General features: G+C 32.3%; 1 protein-coding gene across 3 annotated transcripts in view; it reads right to left on the bottom strand.

The window, feature by feature from the left end:
- LOC127708785 (myb-like protein O) overlaps nucleotides 1-24,020 on the bottom strand; it is a 74,121-nt gene extending 50,101 nt beyond the window's left edge. Inside the window, exons 1-6 of one of the 3 annotated variants that reach the window (XR_007985384.1) lie at nucleotides 23,868-24,020; nucleotides 11,629-13,011; nucleotides 10,892-11,086; nucleotides 10,006-10,122; nucleotides 9,518-9,684; nucleotides 6,044-7,647 (exon numbers count right to left, since the gene is read on the bottom strand). Coding sequence is in view for 1 of the 3 variants with exons in the window: in XM_052213903.1 (XP_052069863.1) it covers nucleotides 7,453-7,545; nucleotides 9,518-9,684; nucleotides 10,006-10,122; nucleotides 10,892-11,086; nucleotides 11,629-13,011; nucleotides 23,868-23,946 (2,034 nt within the window). In the remaining 2 variants the exon portion in view is untranslated. Of the gene's footprint in view, nucleotides 1-1,704; nucleotides 7,648-9,517; nucleotides 9,685-10,005; nucleotides 10,123-10,891; nucleotides 11,087-11,628; nucleotides 13,012-23,867 lie in introns of those variants that run through there. The other 2 variants (XR_007985383.1, XM_052213903.1) reach the window with 2 other exon arrangements.
- Between the last annotated feature and the right edge of the window lie 681 nt (nucleotides 24,021-24,701).

The following is a 24,701-nucleotide window of genomic DNA, read 5'->3' as shown; positions in this document are numbered from 1 at the left end:
GACATCCTTGTTTTCACCAATTTAGTTTCATTGGTTCCCATTTATGAGATTAAGCCTTTCTTATCTCAAGGCCAGAGATGAAAGGTCAATGTCACTTTTATGATTTAGCCTTAAGAACACCATTAGGAATACATTTTGTATCTCATTCTTACAAAATGTTGTACAATATAAAAATAAGGAGATGTGGTATGATTGCCAATATGACAACTATCCTCCAATGTTCAAATGAATAGGATGTACTCATGGTAACCTAGGAAATCAGGTGAACCCTTTATTTTTGAAGCCTATTATGTGTTTGCAAATTTGTATCCAGAAGTTTTACACTAGTTTAATAACAACTTGAAATAATCTTGACTCTTGACACCAGCTTCTGAACAACTTTATAACAGCCAGTTTCCAGACAACTTTACACCAGCTAGTTTCTTAACAACTTTACACCAGTTTCTGAACACCTTTACACCAGCTTCTAAACAACTTTACTACAGTTTCTGAACACCTTACACCAACCAGTTTCTAGACAACTTTACATCAGTTTTTTTAAGGAGGAAGCAGAGGTAGCAAAAAGCAAATCACAACCTTCTGAAGTCATTAACAAGATTTATCCACATGGTGGGATATAAAACTAAATAAAGACAAGTTTACCTTTCCAAAAAGGTATGGTGTGCTTCACAGTATTTACTCCTACTTTTTTTTGTGGTTTTGTGATTTTAGAGAAAAAGACACAGGTTTATTTTGAATTTTCATAAGTATCTATTTACTTATTTTCAGATACTTTTAATTGGGTTTCATTTTCACAACTATAAGTAATTTGATACAAAGTGTGACCTAACAAGCAAAAAGGCTCCATTCTGAAGGTCTCAAATAAGGGACTGTGAACGGAAAATATGACATAAAATACTAATAGTTAAACTAACAAATTACTGAGAAGATTATGAGAGATTATATTCAGATCTTCTTGATCAGACTGACACATGATATCGTTCATTCATGAATATTTTACTGACTGTAATGAATTAAATTATTTCTGACTAGGAAAAGTAAATTGACACTCTCTACTGAATGCCACCTTATGTACACAATGAGTATTACACATAAATTGATGCTTCTCCCCTTGCTGACATGATCCCAATTTTATAACTCATTCTAGCCAAAAGAATCTTAGCCACATCATTAAGCAACTAATCAGAACTAACTGGTGTCAAGTGATAAATCCATGAAGGCATGTATATCAACTGCAACTAAAGGTGCATTTACATGATACGATTTTCCATCCAATTTGATACCGTCCGCTAGTTAAATCTTATCGCATTGACAAGATATGAATTTCCATTCCATTAACCGAACTACTTACGATTTAGTGTTCACACAGTGCGATTTTTATAGAAAGCAGATGCACAGGTAAAAACCCAATGTAAATCGAAGGGAACATTGTATCGTGTCAATGCACCTTTTAAAGCTTTGCACTGTGATGTGAAAGAAAAAGTTGGTAAACAGTAAACAGAATGACACACTACATATCCACAGCTCTCTCAAGAAGAGACACACAAAAAAGGGGAATTACATGAGCATCAAATAAATTCATGTTTTCTAGGTTTTTTTGCTTGTATCAACCAGTATCAGCTTGTGTATACTGACTAAAATTTACCTATTAAGTCAACCTGAAATTTCATATTAACAGTGATCATAAACAAATAAACAAACAAATTTAACAAAATTAAAATCAAATTTTATTGCACCTTATTTTGCTGTTAACAAAACACCTTTGTGATCCAGCCAGTCACAGAGGTTATGAAACACTTCTGCTCTCTCTCTCTCTCTCTTATATTCATCACTTCATATTACATTAATCGTAAGTACCAGATAGACAGTAAAATATCATAATTCAAATTTGGAAATAATTCATGTATGTCACAGTTGTGTTTATCCAATTATGTATTAATAACAGATACATTAGTCTATCTCTGCTAGAATATCAACAAAGCTCTTCAAAGAAAATTTTATTGCAGATTATAAAATTCACTATAAAAGGATATTTTTTTTCATTTTAAAGCAAACAATTAAATTTGTAGAAGATTTGCCTTTAGATGTTACTGCTGATGTTTTTTTTAAAGTCAAATACATATCCAATATACATACAAACTGTTTCATAGAAGGTAGATTTTCAATGTGGAACAATATAAAATTTATTTGTACTTCTACAGGTTGTTTCCTTGACATAGTCTATGTCGTTAAATATTCAATAAGTAGCAGTGGAAGCAATAACATATACGGACTATGCCAAGGACCATAAAATGAATTGTGATGGTTATTCAAATACTACATTTCACTCAGAATAAATTGATTGTACAGTGGCAAATATTTTATGCATGTTTAGGACAACACTCAGTATAGAAGAAGAAAACCAAAAACAATATGTGTATAGTATATAAGTGTCACATATTTTTGTACATTGATATTTGTATAGTTAAATGTCTAATTGCAGGATAAATTTAAGTTTGTGGACTGATTATCATTATTCTAAAACAATTATCTGGATAAACCTTGAACAAAATAATGAAATATTTCATTAGGTGAAAATATAAACTATTGCATTCATGAAATGTGAATAAAATATTCATATATCTTGGTTAACATTCTAGTTTATAATCAAACATTGTCACATTGGTAGACTCAAAACTTATAATAAGCCTTTGTATCTGGAATTTTGTTTGCACTGGTAGAAAAAAAATGAATACAAATATTCCATGAAATGTCATATATACAATGAACCTTCCCAATACACATATGTATGGTATAATTATAATCACAAGTTAAGACCATACACCTAAATAGATATATAGATAATACTGCCCTCTTGCATTGCTAAATTCAATAAAAAGCACCCTGATATATAAATTAATCATGAAATAAACAAAAATAAATGGAGAATGTGTCTATGGGACACAGATAATGCTCCTGCTTGCATATAACGTTATAAAGTGACATAACCCAAGAAGGGTTTAAGTGACACCAACCAAATTCAAACTTGATCTGAGTTTTGTGGTAATAAGCACTTTGTATAAGTTTCATAACATTTGGTTGAGGCAAACTCAAGTTAGAGAACAGAAACAAAAATTCAACTATTTTTCAATTTGTAAAGGGGCATGGCTCTAGAACAGTAAAAGTGATGCCACTAAATTCAAACTTGATCTGTGTTTTGTGGAAATAAGCATTGTATATAAGTTTCATAACATTTGGTTGAGGCAAACTAAAGTTAGAGAATGGAAACCAATCTCGAGATGTACATACGGACAGACAAGGGTAACACTTAATGCTCCCTCCGCTGCAGTGGGGGCATAAAAGTGATTTTGTAAAAGTATTGATAGATTTCAACTTGGGGAATATTCAATATTTCATCAGAAAATGATTTCAGTATAACAAATTTATTAGAAAAGCTTCTAAACAAGTAATTCTCAATTCAAATGTACAATATGAAAGCTTTGTACATAAACCTGAGTAAAACAAACATTAGTCAGAGACCATAATCAGATTATTGGACCATATATTTACTTATAATCTCATTTTTTCTCATCAATTTTGTATTTAAACAAACAAAACCCCTCATAGGAGTAATACATGACAGGTTATAAATCTTTTATAATAAAACATGTATCATATTGTTCGAAAGCTGTGATTTGTCAGATCACATCACATGATAGGCCTTAGTCAAAAGACTTTTCCTTCTGATTGTTTGTTCATTTTTTTGCTTTTTCACCATTGTCTAAGGTTAAGGGAGGGTTACGCAGTCAGAAACATGTTCAACCTGTTCAATCTGTATGTGCCCATCTCAAGCCAGGAGCCTGTGATTCAGTGCTCTTTTGTTTATTATTTTAGCATAAATGAGGCCATTTCCTTTCATTTTTAAACTCTTTTACATTTTGTCATGAAAGGGCTTTTTAAAGCTTGCTATACGGTATGGCTTTTGCTCATTGTTGAAGGCCCTATATCCTCTTTATTTGGTCTCTGGTTGATAATTGTCTCATTGGCAATCATACCACATCTGATTTTTTTTCAATGTATGAAACCATTATATATATAATTAAGTATAGTAATCAATTTAACAACAACATAAAATCCAAAGAGATCATAAAAATACACACAAGTTACTACTAGTAACAACTATCAATTGCTGCTAACACAAAACCTTGTTCAATGTGAAATATTTGTTCATAATGAAATAAACTTTTCTAAATAAAAGGGACTAGTAAAGTACTTTGCAATAATAGCAACTATTGTGTAATTCCTATTATAATGGCACACAATTATATATATATTAAAACGAAAGCTGCAAATCTTAGAACATGGCACATTCATACAGGCTTAATCAACAATTTAGAAAACAATCTTTTAATTCATGTACATGTGATATTCATGATATGGATGAAAATTACACTATGGATGAAAATATTACCGTAAGTTAAAAATAGCTTTTCAAATATACCAATTCCTCCTTTTTTTATTGAAATCTATCATATTCCATAAATATAACTGTAATCTGTTTCCCTTGACCTACATGCTGTAACAGAAACTTTTTCACTTTTAGCCCAACATTTTTTTTTACAAAAAAGAAAAAAATAATGAATAAAATAAAATAAAACAAGAATGTGTCCATAGTACACGAATGTTCCACTCACACTATCATATCTATGTTCAGTGGACCATGAAATTGGGGTCAAAACTCTAATTTGGCATAAATATTAGAAAGATCATATCATAGGGAACATGTGTACCAAGTTTCAAGTTGATTGGACTTCAACTTCATCAAAAACTACCTTGACCAAAAACTTTAACCTGAAGGGGGACAAAGAACGGACGGACAAACTGAAGCACAGACCGAAAAACATAATGCCCCTAGGTGGGGCATAAAACAACAGTTTTATATATAAATGTTGGATAAAAATGAGTATTATATCATGCAAGCTGACAATATATGCATCCTCACTGTAACACAAGAAGATAAATATTTTTACATTGTAAATTTCCTTACACCATGTCATAAAATTTTACAAACAATGAAAAAAAAATACAATTGTGAAATTGACTTTATAATGATATAAGAATGTGAATATTAGTGACGAGTAATGACAACCAAATAGATAATTCCCTCAATATATGTTATAAATGTCATCAAAATAAAACATAAAATATGTGAAAAAAAAAAACAAGTGCTAAACTCTAACAATAACAACAATAAAAATTTAAGTTATATAAAGTACAATATTTCTCAGCAGTAGAATTATGGTAGCTTAATTGTCATACAAAGACATCTATATTCAGACTTATCCTTCTAAACTTAAATAAGATAAGTTTGACAGGCCCTTTAATGTAAACCAAAAAGAAATCAGTGAAAATTTGAAATAAGTCTTGCTGTTTGCAAATTCAAATTTCATGATATAGTTCTGGTTTCAACTGAAGAAGGCCAAGCTGCTTCAATAATTCTGGTTTAAATTGAAGAAGGCCTAGCAGCTTTATTTAAAATTGTTCAAATTGTCATAACTCCTTTCTGATGGTGCAACTAATATCAGTATCACCTTAGTAACATATAGGGGCAAAACTTGAGCTACTATAATTCTACTGAAATAAAAACTTTACATCACAATCCATATTCCCAATACAATATATCTAAATTCTATCATTAGTAATAACCTGTGAAAATTTCGATCACTTTGTGATAAGCTTCATGTTCTAATACTCACTCAACCATGACCAACAAACACTGACAACATTGTAATATATTATAAGCACTAAAATATCACAAACTCTTTCAATGCAATTTTTGGGGAAACATTTTAAATAAGAAGTGACTTAAATAATGATTAAGCTTTATATCTTTTTAAAATTTTACTCCTAGATCGCCTTAGTATGCCTTAAGGGTAAAATTTTACACAAAGAATGGAGTCAAATCTCCATCCTACTTTCTGTTCTGATAATGTTTATACCACTAAATAAAGTTTCTGGCTTCAATTTATTAAGGTGTTTATATTACAACAAAACCTGAGGGTACCTAAAGATCTTTAAAACAGAAAATAGAACAGATCCTTTTAGTGAAGCATGAACACAGTATCTGTATTTCAATCAGATAGAATAGAATCTACCTAAAGTAAAATATCTAACAAATATTATTTCATATTGGTAGAGAATAAGCTTCTCTTATTGGATAACAAGGGGCCACATGACATTCTTTATTCTTTAGTAAAAAATTCCATCGGTCTTTCACAAAAAAAAAACGTACCAGAAAACTGGTCATTAAAGGACTTTTACATGTTAATGACCAATGGGGCGTGGTTTCTCTGTTTAGAGTGATGTCCCTTTAATAAAAAAATGCAATCGCGATTCAGACGTTTGGAACATGGCTGAACTGGAAGACACACCTGCTGCAGACAACTCAAATGATCGTTTTGCCGTAATTTCCAATGCTGATAGAGAAAAACTACTCAGCAACAAGAATTATAAAATTATGGAAAACTTTATTTTGTATTCATATACTGAAAAATTGCATTTAAATGAACGGTACTGACTTATAGTTATCAATATGACTGGTCTTCACTCTTTCCTATAGAAATCGTACAATAACTCGAGTCTGCTTTGAACAATTTGAATTTATGAGAATTTTTAAAAACATGGTTCCTCAATGAAATAAACATAATAGTTATTGAAGAACTGGTCATTATCGTGATACATGGACTGCCCTTATGACAGTGGTATTGACTGCCTACAGATCAGTCATTATCTCTGTCTTAGTCAATACCACTGTCCTGTGGGCAGTCCATATATCATGATAATGACCAGTTCTTCAATAAAAATAGGCTGCCAAAAAATATTTCTTTCTCTGCTTTCAAATGATATACTGTAAATTCAGAAATAATTGCAAAGTTTTTATTAATGTGACTAGGTGAGTATCACAGTAAGAAGAACTTGCATTCTAATATCTGATACATATATCTGTTTGAAACTTTTCCTGAACTGTGATAACTAATCTTTTTGTTCAGTCTTTAAAAATCTTTATATTTAATACATGCAATAATTTCTGAATTTAAAGTATAATGTAACCAAAATGATACTTGCAGACCTTAAAATGTAAACACATAAAATGTGAGATCTTTTGTGATTTTAAGCATACAGAAATATGATTCCACAGATCATTTTTCCCTCTTACATTTATGTCAATCAAAACCAATAAGGACATTAAAAATAAAATAAACAAGTATACAGAAAAAAATCTCCACAGATTACTTTTTCTCTCCCACTTATTGTAAACAATAAAAGCTAAAGCAATACTTTCAAAATTCAAAAGCAAAAGAAAAATCAGTTAAATAAAATAGGAAATGGAGTTGTTAATACCCACAAGGTAGTGAAAGAAATATAAAAATTAAGTAGTTCTCAAATTTTTTTTAGTATAAGTTTAAGTATAAATTAAGTATACATATTTTTCATGAGACTTTTTCCTTCTTCTGTAGATACAGATGGCCTCCTGTGTCGGTTCCTTGATCCATATAGAAGTCCACACTGAAATCATAAACAATATGTGGATTAATACTCCGTCCAACATCAATACGCTACAGATTTTGATGATGATCTATATCGTCTTCCAAGTCCAAACCATCTCGACTGAAAAGTATAAAATAAAGGTCTGAAAATATAAGACCAAACTGAAGTGAACATTAAACAGCTCCTACTGTATTCATGGTATTACAGTAAATGTATTGCCATGTTTGTTAGAAAGGAAAATCTCAAAAAGTCTGACATGGAGAAACAATGTATTGTTTAAATCAAATATAAGATCAGGGATTTTCAGGGCATTTTGGAAAAAATGTACTTTATGTTCATATGAGGAATTTTAATTAATAAGTAAATGTGCTTTGCAAAGCGCAGCTGGATAGGACCGCAGAGGTCCAACCCTGAACAGTTGGGGCAAAAATGGACACAATATTCAAGCTTGATACAGGTCTGAATTTGGATTGTAATTAAATATTTGACACATAAGAGGTTTCTGACACAGAATAAATGTAGTCAAAGAACTTGAAATTGGTTATATGATTTGAATTTATATTCAATGGAAGATTTCTTGCTGTTGTGCAATACACTGTGCTGTTGCGCAATACTTAGTAAATCTGTTTTCAGACTATATACAAAGAATTAGCAAAATAAATTGTGACCCCCAATTTTATTTTTGGAAAATTGATGTCTTAAATCTTGAGGAAACAAAATTGACCCCCCCCCCCCAAAGAATTTTTTTTTTTTAACCCCCCTCCAAAAAAATAATGGAAAATTGATAATTTCTTAAATCTTGAGGAATAAAAATTCCCCCCCCCCCCCTAATTTTTTTTAACCCCCCCACTTTCCAAAAAAAAAAATATCATATTTGATGCAATTTTCTTTTTGTAAAATGTGGTAAAATTTAAGAGGTATCCATACACTTAAACACAAGTTATTGTCTGAAAACTAGAAAAATGCTTGTTTTGGCCCCTAATTCCAGAACGGTTGGGCAATTACCCCTAAAATGAATCCCAACCTTCTACTTGTGGTATTGAACCTTGTGGTACAATTTCAGAGCAATCAAAATACATATAAACAAGTTATTGTCCTGAAACTAGAAAAATGCTTGTTTTGGGCCCCTTTTTGGCCCCTTATTCCTAAATGGTTGGGACCATCACCCCCAAAAACAATCTGTACCTTTCTTTTGTAATATTGAACCTTTTGCTTAACTTTCATAGAGATCCATTCACTTAAACTAAAGTTATTATCTGGAAACCAAACGTCTTCGGACGACGACGTGATAGCAATATATGAACTCAAATTTTTTGCGGTCGTATAAAAATGGATATTTTAGGAAATCTTTACATATTGAGAAAGAACTAATCATGTGACTTCTAATTACAGACTTACCCTTGGTCTATGTTGTGTAAACAGGACAAACATTATAATGTCACAAATCATGTGACTACTAATTATAGACTTATCCTTGGTCTATGTTGTGTAAACAGGACAAACATTATAATGTCACTAATCATGTGACTACTAATTATAGACTTACCCTTGGTCTATGTTGTGTAAACAGGACAAACTTTATAATGTCACAAATCATGTGACTACTAATTATAGACTTACCCTTGGTCTATGTTGTGTAAACAGGACAAACATTATAATGTCACAAATCATGTGACTACTAATTACAGACTTACCCTTGGTCTATGTTGTGTAAACAGGACACACATTATAATGTCACAAATCATGTGACTACTAATTACAGACTTACCCTTGGTCTATGTTGTGTAAACAGGACAAACATTATAATGTCACAAATCATGTGACTACTAATTACAGACTTACCCTTGGTCTATGTTGTGTAAACAGGACAAACATTATAATGTCACAAATCATGTGACTTCTAATTATAGACTTACCCTTGGTCTATGTTTTGTAAACAGGACACACATTATAATGTCACTAATCATGTGACTACTAATTATAGACTTACCCTTGGTCTATGTTGTGTGAACAGGACAAACATTATAAGAAACAAAAGTGTCACAAAGAGAACCCAGCTATAGAATCCCATTAATTTAGTCTCGTCTGCTACTGGACTTCTATAATTCTTTGTTACAAACTTGTCTTTTATCAAAGGATGCTTGTTAAACATTGGTTCTGAAAGAAGATAAAAATATAAACAAATGTTTTACAGAATGTTTAGATAGTGTTTGTTGGATTGGTTGTGGATAGTTAGTCATCATCTTATATGTATCACTTCACCATCTAACAACTAATGGAGTATATCAAATTTCACTTCAAACTAAAATAAAACCTTATAGTTCTAATTCATATTTTTGCTGATTTACTTTAATTTCATGCAGTGCTTATATGCTTACGATATAAAAGGTGACAGATGTAAGATGTCTATTTTGCAAAAAAGGTATGAAAAATAAAGATTTGTCTTAAAAGTTGTTGTTACTATATTAGAAATATTACCATCCCAGAAATCTCCTGTTTTATCAGCAACACTGTTAAAATCATCTTCATCAAAATAACCATTATCCTGACCATCAGGGAATTTTTTAGTATCCTCAATAAAATTGTTGTTTTCATCTGCAAGATTAATTAAAAAAAAATTATTAGGTTCCAGTGGTTTAAATAATGTTTTCAAATTTGAATAATATACAAATGTTTGCTTAGACTGTAAGTTAAATATCTATTATGTCAATTTGAGTTTCACATATTTTGTATGAAGATGACTACATTTATACTATATTATAAAATTCAATATTGACAGATTCAGTGTTAAATAAAGAAGCATGGCAGAAATGGCAGATCAGTATAAAGCCTATAAAAATTTCACTTTCCACATTCCCTTTAAACATTACCTCTGATCTTAATGTAGTAACAGCCTTATGTTTTCACTCTCCATATTTACTCTTAAATACTCCAGCCTGAATAGCAGAGTGTAGAAATTGGACCAAGTTTCTCCATCTGTGGGCTTTGTGTTGGATATGTTGTTTAATTTGTTTTCATCCTGAACCTACTGTACATGCTTCCTTTTATAGCTGAGTATACAGTATGGGTTTTTCTCATTGTCGAAGGACGTACAATTGCCTATAATTGCTAACATCCACTTTATTTGAAATTTGGTGGATAGTTGTCTCATTGGCAATCATACCACATCTCCTTATTTTTATATTGACATTTTTGCTCCTAAACATCCAGGTCAAATGACTATCAATCAACCATTTACTGAACCAAGGGTAAGGAAACTACATGTAATTCTACTACTGCAGCAATTGTCAGTTAATATTTTAATTACTTTCTAGCTCTTCTTCATTATTATCTACATTAAGATTTCAGTTAATATTATAATTACTTTCTAGCTCTTCTTCATTGTTATCTACATTAAGATCTATATTTTTGTCCCATGGATCTTGATCTGAATCATCCCAAACATCTTTATCTTCATCAACCAAACTATCAACATCAGTTTTTTGGTCATTAGTTGCATCCAAATCTTGATCTTTATCCCAGTCAACTAAATAATCATCACCATTATCCATTGTATCACCTATTAGAAAAAAGACAAAGATTGTGTAGATGGACTGAATGAATTGAGGGCATCATTTTCATTTTGAATTTCAAATTTTGATCAAAATTTTTACCATGATTATGAATAATTGTTAAAGATTAAACTTAATTGTATTTCAGAAAACATGGACAATATCCATTATGTAATGACTTCCTAAATTACACTATAAATCAGACAATTTTGATTTATATTACCATTTCTTATGCGTTTCACTAGAAATACTTTGGTTCTACTTACCAGGGTTATATTTTTTTATTATTGACATTAACTGACAAAACCCAATGTAGCAATTAAATATTTGTGACACTATTTAAACTTTAGAGGACAAAACCTAATTGATACAATTACCATCACTGCCACCAAGAGTGAATGCAGCAGCTCATACATGTCATACTGGCATTCAAAAAGACAAAAAAGTCCATATATCTAAATTCATAATTAAAACTCAAGAAACTAGCTTTATATTTATAGTATTATAGTTTACTTCTAGTTTTTACCTGTTGTCTTACTGTACATATTACCTGTTGTACTAAATGTTGGTTGTACTGTAGTTTTGTAGCTAAATTCTGGTCTAATCAATATCTGCTGTAGTGTTGTTCTATAATTAGATTCTTGTGGTCTAGATTCCAGTTGTATTGGTGTTATACTGGTATCCTGTTTTGGTGTTATGACTGGAATTGACTGCTGTTTTGTTTCTTTTTGTTCAATATTATTTTCATTTTGTTTTATTTCTTGAACAAAATTCTGTGAAGGTTCAGGATACAAAGCTTTTACTTCTTGTTTAATTTCCTGATTTACTGGTTGTACAACTTCTTGTTTAATTTCCTGATTCACTGGTTGTACAACTTCTTGTTTAACTTCCTGATTCACTGGTTGTACAACTTCTTGTTTAATTTCCTGATTCACTGGTTGTACAACTTCTTGTTTAATTTCCTGATTCACTGGTTGTACAACTTCTTGTTTAACTTCCTGATTCACTGGTTGTACAACTTCTTGTTTTAGGTTAACATCTACCTGTGTCAATATTGATGTATTTTGTGTATTGTCAATTAATTGGTGTAATTTGGCTGCAACTTGTTGAGACTGACGTGTCTGCTGTGACCCCTCCTGCTGGGAAAGAAATACTTGTTGAGATTGATTTGTTGCTGGAGCTACCTGCTGCTGAAACTGGCTTTCATGCGGAAGAGATTGAGTTGCCAGTTGTTGTGAAGGTGTTGCCTGTTGTTGTAAAGGAATTGCCTGTTGTTGTGAAGGTGTTGCCTGTTGTTGTAAAGGAGTTGCCTGTTGTGAAGGTGTTGCCTGTTTTTGTGAAGGAGCAGACTGTTTTTGTGATGGAGTTGCCTGTTGTTGTGAAGGAGTTGCCTGTTGTTGTAAAAGAGCTGCCTGTTTTTGTGAAGGTGTTGCCTGATTTTGTTCAGCATTTACCTGCTGTTGTGAAAGAGTTGCCTGTTTTTGTAAAGGGATCACCTGTTGAGACTGGGCAACTTCTTGTTGAGCTGGGATCACTTCTATTAGAGATTTTGTTTGTTGTTGAGACTGATTTACTGGCTTTTGATCTAACAAATGTTGATGCTGGCTAGCTCCTTGTGAGTGACTTGTCTGCTGAGATTTAGCTTGTTGTTGAAACTGAGTATCCTGTTGCTTAGGAATATCTTGTTGTTTTTGTGACTGAGTATCTTGTTGCTGTACTGGGATCACTTTTGTCTGGAGCTGATTTAGTTGTTGCTGTGCTCCATGCTGCTCTGACAAGGTCTGATTAGTACCTACATTCCTGATGTCTGAGGAAGGTTGTATAACTTGAAGGTTTTGTTGCTTTTCAGTTATTGCTTGGTCTACAGTATTTTGCCTTGGATCTCCTCCAGCTTTTTTTTCAATGGGAGCATCACCTGGGGGACTGCCGAGCTCTAGAACATAAAATTGTAATGCTATTAACAATGACTTCAAATGCTAACATATGACAATAGACCACATCAATCTCAGACCATTTTTAGACATGTTAATTATCAATCAGTTTCTATTCTGACAACACAGATTGGTATTGGTTTACATACAACAGACATACAAACAAAGACAAACAAGAACAACACACAGTCAAGATACTTAGTACAGGAACTAAATTTGGTTGTTAAAATAAGTGTTATATACCAGTCTTATGGTCAGATCATATGTTTTCGTACGTCTTATGAATTCGTACTAGGCATGCTTTTTCAATGGAAATTGTGATGTCACAATGCATTCTAAATAGCACGAAAACCCATGAGACGAGGATAAATGTGTACAAATCTCCAACTTTGCCCTTTAAACCATATTTCATAAAACTGTTAAACACACAATAATCCAACACAGTGCAACTTCCAAGAGGATCCAACAAGTACATGATCTGCTTTTGGTGGTCGGGAAGAGAAGTGCATAGATGGAGGCTGCCATGATTTTTTAAAAATAAAACTCAAAATGTATAATCTGAAACAACCCAATTTTTTTGGGGAAGAAATGTTTTTGTCAAAATCCCCTAAAATAAATGTAAGGGTCAGTCAGGGCAAGTGGAAACACACATTTTTTCTTTTTGGGCTAATTGAGTAAAATAATCGGACGGACACCTGTTACATAGTCTTTATCTTCCTCCTCTACAAGGAGCTTAATTCACTTTCCAAGTTACGCAACAATGTAGAGAAAGTAGCCGACACTGTATCTTATCTGAATGTAGGACAAAAAGTCACAGACAAAAAGTCACAGGACAAAAAGTCACAATTCAGTTTTGAGATTATTTTTCTTTGAATAAGAAAACACTTATTTTAAAAAAACATTTTTGCTTTTTTCTTGAACTATTATATATAAAGCAACTTTGTAATTAAATTTATTTAATACATAATTATTACATGTCAATAATTATCAAATGATTGTTAAGAAAACAAAATGTCAATGTGGCTTGGTACTTCAATGGCTTCATGGTGCCAAGAAATATATCCTTTGCATGATTAAAATTTACTAAATTTGTATTTATCAAGGCTAATGAACAATTTCCTAACTGTGAAATGAATTTATGTAATAATAAATAGCTTCGCCGAGCGCAGCTGGATATATACGACCCCAGAAGTCCAACCCTGAACAGTTGGGGCAAAAATGGACACAATATTCCCGCTTGATACCGGTCTGAATTCAGATTGTAATTAAATATTTGACACATAATAGGTTTCTGACACAGAATAACTGTAGTCAAAGAACTTGAAATTGGTTATATGATTTGAATTTACATTCAATTGAAGATTTCTTGCTGTTGTGCAATACACTGTGCTGTTGCGAATTGACCCCCCCCCCCCCCCTTTTTTTTTGCAAAAAAAAAATATTTGAAGAAATTTTCTTTTTAATTTCTGAAATCTGATTTGAGAAAAAATTGTCCGCCCCCCCCCCCCCCCGCCCCCCAATTTCTTTTTAACCTCCCCCCCACCCTTTTCCAAAAAAAATTCTTTCCCTCAAGATATGGTCATAATCTCAATTCAAATTTCCAATGGAGTTTGCAACCATAATTACCCATTTAAATACATCATAAAAGTCTTAAAATAGGAAATGACATACATAATCATGGGTAAAATTAATATTCCTTAATCACCATTTTTAAATAGTAACTTCTAAAAATAAATTGACAGCTAATCACCTCAAGACAATACAACATTTCTTTATACATAATTTAAAAGCAGTGTATGGGAGGTATTCAAAACATAACATTGTTCTTTTTTTTAATTGTCCATTAACCAGGAAACCCTTGTTTTTCCCCCTTTTTTGCCCCTAATTCCTAAATGGTTTGAGCCATAACCCCCCAAAGTCAATCCTAACCATCCCTTTGTGGTATGGAAACTTGTGGTATAATTTCAGAGATCCATACACGGTTCCACAAGTTATTGTCTGGAAACTAATAAAATGCTTATTTGAGCCCCTTTTTGGCCCCTAATTCCTAAACTGTTAGGACTATAACTCCAAAAATCAATCCCAACTTTCCTTTTGTGGTTATAAACCTTGTGTTTAAATTTCATAGATTTCTATTTACATTTACTAAAGTTATTGTCCGGAAACCAAATGTCTTCGGACGATGCTGACGACGACATGATACGGTGCGTCTAAACACTGCTTAGGAGTCCTTAGTGCACTAAGGACTTAAAATATGCCACTAAGGACTAGATGGGGTGCTGTTGCATGTAATTTCTTTTCATATTATGGTAGATATTGATATTTAATGCATACATTTCAAATTTTATAGAAAAATAATCACAAGTAACAATTTGTAAAAGTAAACCATTATAGGTCAAGGTACGGCCTTCAACACGGAGCCTTGGCTCACACCGAACAGCAAGCTATAAAGGGCCCCAAAAATTACTAGTGTAAAATTATTCAAACGGGAAAACCAACGGTCTAATCTATATATAGCTGTTTACAATGGCTTCATACGGTACTTATTTTTTTCGTCATTGTTCGACATTTGTTTTATCTTAAAGTAAAAGAATTTTAAAAAAGCATATATCGAACTTAACATGCTTTAGTCAAATGATGTTTCATTTTAAAATATATAAAGGAGACAAATGTTTTTTAAAATGTTCCACAGTTTTTAGCACATTATTTAGTAAAAAAAAAAACCCGTATGTGTTAATTTAGAGCTAAAGATATAATTTTGTAAAAAAAAAAGATTATGCTTTGTACAAATTGCTTAGAAAATATGCTTTTACCATATGATACGAAAATAACAATTTTTGGAATACAAGATACCGGTAATGTGAATACTTTATACCTAAATCTATCCCGTGTAAAATATGGAAAAAAAAGACATTTTTTTTAAGAACAAGTATGTCAGATGGAAATCCGGTTGTATTTTATTAACCCAATTCTCTGTTTAAGATATTGTACGAAACAATTTATGAAATAATGACTATGTGGTATGTGCTTTGCTCATTGTTTGATGGCCGTTCGGTGACTTATAATCAATAAATTTCTGTGGCATTTTGTCTCTTGTGCAGAGTTATCTCATCGCCAATCATACCACATCTTCCGCCCAAATGGTTCATGTATTATATAAGTTTGGTTGCATGAAGTAAAAGTTTCTTTTCATATAGAATTTGTTTTTGTCCTGAAATATATTGCTCAAACGTGTTATTTAATATATTATAAATTTTGAAAATGAACCATAGCAAACGCAAAAGAAATAAACACTGTGCAAACAGTTCAAGTTTTAAATATGTCTGTTTACGTGATTATTATTTATTAAATAAGTTTACAAGAAATATACAAATCCTTGATTCTGAAAAAAAAATGAATAAAATTTAAACAACTTATTCAGTGCGAAATTAAATCAAAATTGATCATTGAAATAATCTGAAACTGAAAAATAATTCATTTATTGGTATCTAACTTTTGGCAATTTTTTAGCCATAAAACTGTAAAATACTTGTTCCAAAGATAACAGTGTAATCAGTTATGTAATTTGACACGTGTCTAACGGTTCATTGATTTTCGGCAATATCAAAGAAATCAAAGCACGAAAGTGCTGTAAAGGCAGTTAATTACAGGTTGTGTGTATTTTAAGTCCAGTTATATCATTATCTTGCATAGTACAGTGTACTTATCAGAGGTGGCTTTCAGTATTTAAGATTTAGAGTTCTCTAATGATATTGAACAAGTTTTATGAATGTCATATTCTGAGCACTATATGAAGGCGATTGTTCTCACTTCTTTATGAACTAGTGCATTATGTCCAGTTTGTACCTTTTTTATCTATGTTTATAGTCAAATTAGTTATCAAAGGTACCAGGATTATAATTTAATACGCCAGACGTGTGTTTCGTCTACATAAGACTCATCAGTGACGTTCAGATCAAAATAGTAACAAAGCCAAACAAGTACAAAGTTGGAGAGCATTGAGGACCCAAAATTCCAAAAAGTTGTGCCAAATACGGCTAAGGTAATCTATTCCTTGGATAAGAAAATCCTTAGTTTTTTCATTGGCAATCATAACACATCTCCTTATTTATATAATGATCTATATTCAACGACCTCAGGTACAAAAAAAATGTATGTAACTAAACTATGATGGGAAATCTTTGACTTCTTTCTTTTATATAAACTTTTGATTTGGTACCATAGAACTATGTAGAGTAAATGTACATTGCAACATGTCAACTCTTTCAACTCCAAGCAAAATTATATTTCCAAGCATAAAGTAATTTATGAATGAAAAAAGGAGTTCTTAATTAAGAAATAAACTGATTCGCTGAGCGCAGCTGGATACACCCGCAGAGGTCCAACCCTGAACAGCTGGGGCAAAAATGGACACAATATTCAAGCTTGATACAGGTCTGAATTTGGATTGTAATTAAATATTTGACATATTATAGTCTCTGAATAAATGTAGTCAATGAACTTGAAATCGGTTATATGAATTGAATTTATATTCAATTAAAGATTTCTTGCTGTTGTGCAATACACTGTGCTGTTGCGCAATACTTAATAAATCTGTTGCCAGACTATAAACAAATAAAGTTCAATTTCTTCTCAATGTCATATTTGAAATTTATGAAAATCAATAGGGAGATTACATCAATAGCTATAAATAATTCACCAAAGTTTCATGTGAACTGCTTAAAGCATTTTTGAGTTGTTGTCCAAAAACTGGAAAATCCCCCCTTTTTTAATGAATAAAACCCCATAACTCAGAAATGTAAAATCTAAAATTTATAAAATTCTAAAGGGAGCTTACGGATTGATAATTTAGTCTTAGATGCAAGATTTTTTTATCAGTTGTTAGTGGCTTTGAACTAGCTGTCAGTAACTGCAAGTACTCTCAGATCTGTACTTAGTGTCTTTTTGTTGTTTGGATGTACAACTACCCGACCATGTCCACTTGTATTTGTATTTATCCATCTGATGAGTTTAGCCTCTTTCAACTGATTTTTATAGTTCTTTCTTATATTGTACTGTTACACGACTGTCCCAGGTTAGGGGGAGGGTTGGGATCCCGCTAACATGTTTAAGCCCGCCACTTTCTGTATGTACATGTATGTGCCTGTCCCAAGTCAGGAGCCTGTAAAAGTGTAATTCAGTGGTTGTCGTTTGTTTATGTGTTGCATATTTGTTCATTTTTTTTACATAAAATAGGCCGTTAGTTTTCTTGTTTGAATTGTTTTACATTGTCATTTCGCGGCCTTTTATAGCTGACTGTGCGGTATGGGCTTTGCTCATTGTTGAAGGCCGTACTGTGACCTATAGCTGTTAATTTCTGTGTCATTTGGTCTCTTGTGCATGTGTGGAGAGTTGTCTCATTGGCAATCATACCACATCTTCTTTTTTATATTTACATCAACAGATATAAACAATTCACCAAAGTCAAGGTGAGACAACAAAACTTAGTTGTAAGATCTCTGAAATTTTTTACAGGGTACGAGTTTTTCTCATTGTTGGAGATTGTACGGTGACAGTAACACCTGTAACTGCTTAAACCCATTTCTTATGCACTTTAGTTTGATAAACTCACTGAAAATCATACCACATCTCCTTATTTTTATATGCATTACAATTTACATGTGCATGTAATTGTAAATATATATATATCAGAACAAAATTCATTGCGTCACTTTTATTTATGCATCCTTTGGCACAATACAAGTTCTAAAATTACACAACATAAAACAACTAAATGTTATTTCAGATGGAAGTTTTGTTTCAGTTCCATTCATAGGATTTATTAGAATTTTGTATGTTTTGCCAAGTCCAATAATTCGCTGTATGTGACATAGAGACATAGTTGACTAAACCACCAGGTGTCGAACATTCAAGAATTTTCAGTGTTTCTGTTTTTATTTGATGAAAAGGTTGCCTGAGCTCTAGGAGCTTTAGGTTTTATCACGGGATATTCTGTGCTGTCAATAATAATCCAAGTCGTAGGAAACTTTAATTTGAAGTTGGATGGTGAAAAATACCTGACTAAACCACTAGATGGCCAAGTGTTAGCCTCACACCACTGTTTAGACATAAAAACAATACATGTATACACAATGTTCTTAACACTAGATTCAATCTAGAATCTAGGCAGTTCAAAGTTGGTTGTATGATGCCTCAATTTCATCAAAGTCATAAAAAAACTGATTTTCAAATGACACCCTATCAATTTGAAAATATATGTATCTCAAACAATGTGCTGCTGGACCAAGTGTGGTCAAAACAAATAAAAATTTAGTATACAACTCTAAACCGGTATAAAAATGCATGGCTGTGTCACGTGTCTTCATTTCAAAATTCTCTGCTGAAAACATAGGCATTGATGGTGTTTGCGTAATTCCATCTGTGAAGCTCAACATTAGCTCGGCAGTTGGTGGTGGACAGTCATAAATCCTTTCTGCAGTATGAATGACTTCTTCAGGAAAACCAACTTTACAATCAAAACTTTCCTCTAGATTTCTACTACAATATTCATCAAGTTTACTTCTTTTGTTTTCACAGGAAACTGCCCTGATTTTTCTTTTTGCGGACTATTCAGTCTCTTGCTTGGTCCAGGAAAATAGGCTGGGAATGGCAGTAGACTTAAGTCTCTGTATGGTGGGTTTGCGCCCTGAAAAAGGTTATAAAACATTAGTTTTTTGATAATTAAATGAACTTCCATTAGCAATGTATACTTTTTACTACCTGGCGAAATATTAACAAGATTTATTCATTACAATCTGGATAAAACTATGTTTGCCTGATTCAATGTATGTTATGTAAATCCAAAGGACAAACAATGAGAGACTTATGCAACAAACATACATTGTTTGTACCTAAATAACTATAATATAGATGAGAGCATGTCATTGTTTTGTTCCTGTTAACATTGTCATTGATATTTTTCAAGAAAGTCTATGAGGCATAGCTTATGCATTCCTGTCATTACTACATTAGCATAATTACTGCTAAAATAATTCTCAGTATGATATACCTCTTGTAAGAAATCATTATAATTGTAGCAATCACCAAAAAATCTCAAACAGATCACATTGAATCGTAATCCAAAAAAGTATGACGTCTTGAATTACCCACCCCCTTTTATTCTAAAACGATAATTGCGGTTGTAAACAGACTTTGGTTTATTCGCATGGCGATTACATATATAACTATATATTTCACAAAGAAAATAGAGTTTTACCATGAATAGTTTCCTGCACGTAGTCTTTTTCAGTAAAACGTGCCTTGCAAACAACAGCTGATTGAGATGGACTCCACGATATCATCGTGTTCTCGTCCAATCTGCGTATGGGCCATGGCGTTGATCCAACTTTTCCTTCTTTTTAAGTCATTTGGAAATGCATGTCCTCCTCTTAAATGACATCAAGGTACACAAGTACTTGGCATCGTTAATTAAAAATATAACTGAAATAGTTTCACAGTGCAGAAACCGGACGGTACCTCGAATCACCGAATAACACCGTTATTAGCCAAATAACACTTGTAAACACCGAATAACACTTGAAATTTTAATATTAGCACATATTGGTGACATTTAATCATTGATTATTAAACAATATTGTATTATAAGTGTATTTTATAACTTAAAAATTATTTATAGAAAGCAGGTAAGTTCATAAAGATCGCATTAAATATTAGTGTGTACATCCAACATTGCGACCAAGGAAAACACAATGGGAAGAATAAAAGAATGATTGCATATGCATACAAAGGGAAGAACTATGAAAATAAAATATTAAATAATGTACTGTATATACAGAGTATTGTCCAATAATTGTTTTTCAGTAAGGTTTCGAAAAGTTAACAAGTACATCAAAGCCATGCAATTACTCCAATCACCAATTAGTTTTCTTAACGATTTACTCAATATTGAATGAAACGTAATTAAGAATTTTCACATATTTAATTTAAATTTAATCAAAAAAATCATTCTTTTATTCTTCCCATTGTGTTTTCCTTGGTCGCCATGTTGGATGTACACACTAATATTTAATGCGATCTTTATGAACTTACCTGCTTTCTATAAATAATTTTTAAGTTATAAAATACACTTATAATACAATATTATTTAATTATCAATGTTTAAATGTCACCAATATGTGCTAATATTAAAATTTCAAGTGTTATTCGGTGATTACAAGTGTTATTTGGCTAATAACGGTGTTATTTGGTGATTCGTGTTACCCGAAACCGGAAGTAGAGGAACAGGATCCGCTACCACGGCGCCACCTATTCAGGAACGATAATTTGCTACTTTATATAACTGCGAAATTACAATAACGTTAGACGGGTTCTCGTGCATAAACAGAAATTCGCTTTAAATTGTATAATATAATTCATGTTCAGTCGACCTTTAATTATTATATCAACGACTGAAATGATTTATAAACATCTAGATTGCAGATAACACTCGAAATTAACCCGAGCTCTTTCCATACGGAATTCAAATAATTCTAGTTTGTCAATCGGTTGACTGCTTATAATGCAAAATACTAATATATCAAAAGTTTTTAAAACTAACAAAACACAATGATCGTTTCTCTATTTCCCAATGAAAATGAAATGAAACAAAAAACTTTTTATATCGCAATAAGAAGAGGAGAGAATTCAACATTTCCGGATCTACTTAGAGCCTAATGACCCCCCACGTAGATAAGTTGGATATCGCGGAAGGAAGGATTAACCCGGCAACTAGAAAGGCATTAAAGCACTGCCTTTAAAAATGGCACTTGCCTAAACAATGTTAAATTACTCATTTATTTGTGATTATTTTTTTCTACAAAATTTGAAATTTATGCATTAAATATCAATCTCTACCATAATATGAAAAGAAATTACATGTAACAGCACCCCATCTAGTCCTTAGTGGCATATTATAAGTCCTTAGTGCACTAAGGACTCCTTAGCAGTGTTTAGACGCACCCGACATGATACCAATATACGACTGCAAAATTTTTAGCGATCGTATAAAAAGATAATATTGCAAAATCTTTCTTTTATATATTCAAATAATTGTAAACAAATTATTTGTGACTTTTTGTCATATCCTTAGACATGATTAGTATCAAATTTGTGACTTTCTGTCCTGTGACTTTTTGCCCTGTGACTTTCTGTCAGTTTACCATCTTATCTACATTTGTTAATATCTTGTCCTCAACTGGCTCAAGTTTGTATGATATATCATGATCAGTGGTCTCGTTAGCCCAAAATAGAAGGGTGCCGCGCCCTGGGTGCCCTCAGCCGCGCCCTGGGTGCCTTCACCTGCGCCCTTCTGCCCTGACGCCTTTTCCCCAAAAACCCTTGTGCCGTTTTGGTAAAATTGCCTTTTGTTTCATCGATTTCTTATCACAAAGTTAAATTACATATATGACACCAGGTGATTGCCCCCAGGTTAATCATGTCATTACAATCAATTACAGTGGATAAGACTTCAAAGGTGTTAATTACTAGGTAATTTAATTAAGACAATGTACCTTTTTGTCATAAATTTGATGAATATGTCAGCGAGTGTTTTTAGCTTGGGTCGGCATTTTCGATCTCCAAGAAGAGTGTATAAATGAAGACTTTCATGACTTTAGAATAGATTTTAAGTCATCAAAATACAACTATGCCTTCACAGAAACGCCGTCCATCTCAACTTGTGAGCGACAAGCAAACAGTAAACGTGTTAGAAATTAATTTTGGAGTTACTTCCCCTGTTTTAGCTTATCACAAATTTGTGCTCCTAAAATATTATCTAGTATTAAAAATAGGGATAAATTACCAATTGAATACAAAATTATATAAGAATGTTACCTTAAGGATATTAACTGTCTTTGAACATACCAAAAAAAATATATTGCAATTTATTTTTGATAATCATACTTTTAGCAATCCATGTTCTATACATTGTCATTTAAGAAATTTATAGTGATGTTAAGCTGCAATCCTACATAAATGGGTAGTGAGAAGATAAACTATCATGACATCAACTTGATGAAGCTTTACTAAACAATTCCATAACACAAACAATGAAAAAAAGTTTTGAGGGCCAAACTCTAGCTGAAAATTTTGAAATAAGACAACTCTGTCACATGTATGCTAAACTATGAGATGTTTAGTTATGTTGTTTTTTTTTGGAAAAAGGGGGGGGGGAGAATAGTGATTTATTTGCCTCTATTGGTTTATAGTGATGTGACGTATGACATATACAGTAAAAAAAAGAATGTAAACTCGTGATACACACAGAAACGTTACGACAAAAGAAATGAGCAGTGCCTTTTCCTTTCATAAAAAAGTGCCCTGCCCTCCACTGCACCCTGCCCCTTTTGATTTCTAGCTGGAGCACTGATGATAAAGTATAGCTGCAGAACCGTAGCTCTTAGGTCCTTATGTTATTTTTTGACTATTTGCGGACCATAGATCTATAGTCAAAAAATTAACATAAGGACCTAAGAGCTACGGTTCCGCAGCTAGATAAAGTATAGTCCTAATAATTATGATGTCTTGCAAGGCTATTTTTTTTTTTCTGTGACGACTTCCTACGACGTCGTAGGAAGGTGTCACTGAAAAAAAATAAAATAGCCTTTCAAGACGTCATAATTATTTGGACTAGGAAGGCGTCACAGAAAAAAAATAAAATAGCCTTGCAAGATGTCATAATTATTTGGACTAGATAAAGTATAGACCCTGTACAGACGGCACATGTATCAGATATCCCTCATAAATGTTTTTTGGTCATTGGGTTGCTGTCTCATAAGCATTTATACGATACACTTCAATTCTTTTTTATTCATATCATTACCATTCTCTTCCTTGGTAATTTCTCTGCATTCAATGAGTTTGACAACGAGAAATATAACCAAAATCAACCACGTCTTCATATTGATATTCCTTGATTATTATTTTCAATGTGAAATCTGTCTGTTTATTTACGTTTCATAAAACATTTGCACGACCACGAGTGATGTCGCGGTTTCCTTTTCGGAAATAAACGCGCAGGGGAAGTAACTTATTTGTTTACGTTGAAAAGAGCGCGTATCGTCTGAACTGAATTTGAGTGAGTGAACTGGTCTATATATAAGTTACCCAATCAGGCAATGTCAGATTATATGTTATCCTCATTATCTTCCAATTGAAACTGCGGAACCGTGGCTCTTAGGTCCTTAAGATACTGTTTTTTTACAATTTTTGTACCTGTAGCTCTTATGTCCTTTTGATATGTTTTGACAATTTGCAGATCAAAACTTGAAGTGTTATTATACAAGCAGATTCCTGATTTTATGGTCTGGCTTTCGAGTCTGATCGCTCACAGCCTACAGGTTCGTACTCCACAAGTTCACCCCCTGGGTTCGTTCACAACCTACATATTCACACTCTATTTTTATTTAATTACAGGTTGAACTATTGCAGTGTATTGGAAGTATTTTCAGATGTATCTGGGACATAATATATTAACTGGACTTAAAACTTGACAATCGTATCGTAAATTTACACAGACGTTGACATCTTTCACTCCAAATCCTCGCAAGTCTCATTCAATCTCATCGTGACCGGGTGTTATGTCATTTTATAAGGAAAAGCCTAATCCCATTAGTACATTTGTTTTGTAGTATAAAAATATTTATATTTTCACGAA

The sequence above is a fragment of the Mytilus californianus genome, unplaced genomic scaffold (assembly GCF_021869535.1).
Source record: "Mytilus californianus isolate M0D057914Y unplaced genomic scaffold, xbMytCali1.0.p SCAF_7, whole genome shotgun sequence".
NCBI lineage: Eukaryota > Metazoa > Mollusca > Bivalvia > Mytilida > Mytilidae > Mytilus > Mytilus californianus.
Note: the sequence above shows the minus strand (reverse complement) of the source record. Positions and strands in the feature narration are given on the sequence as shown.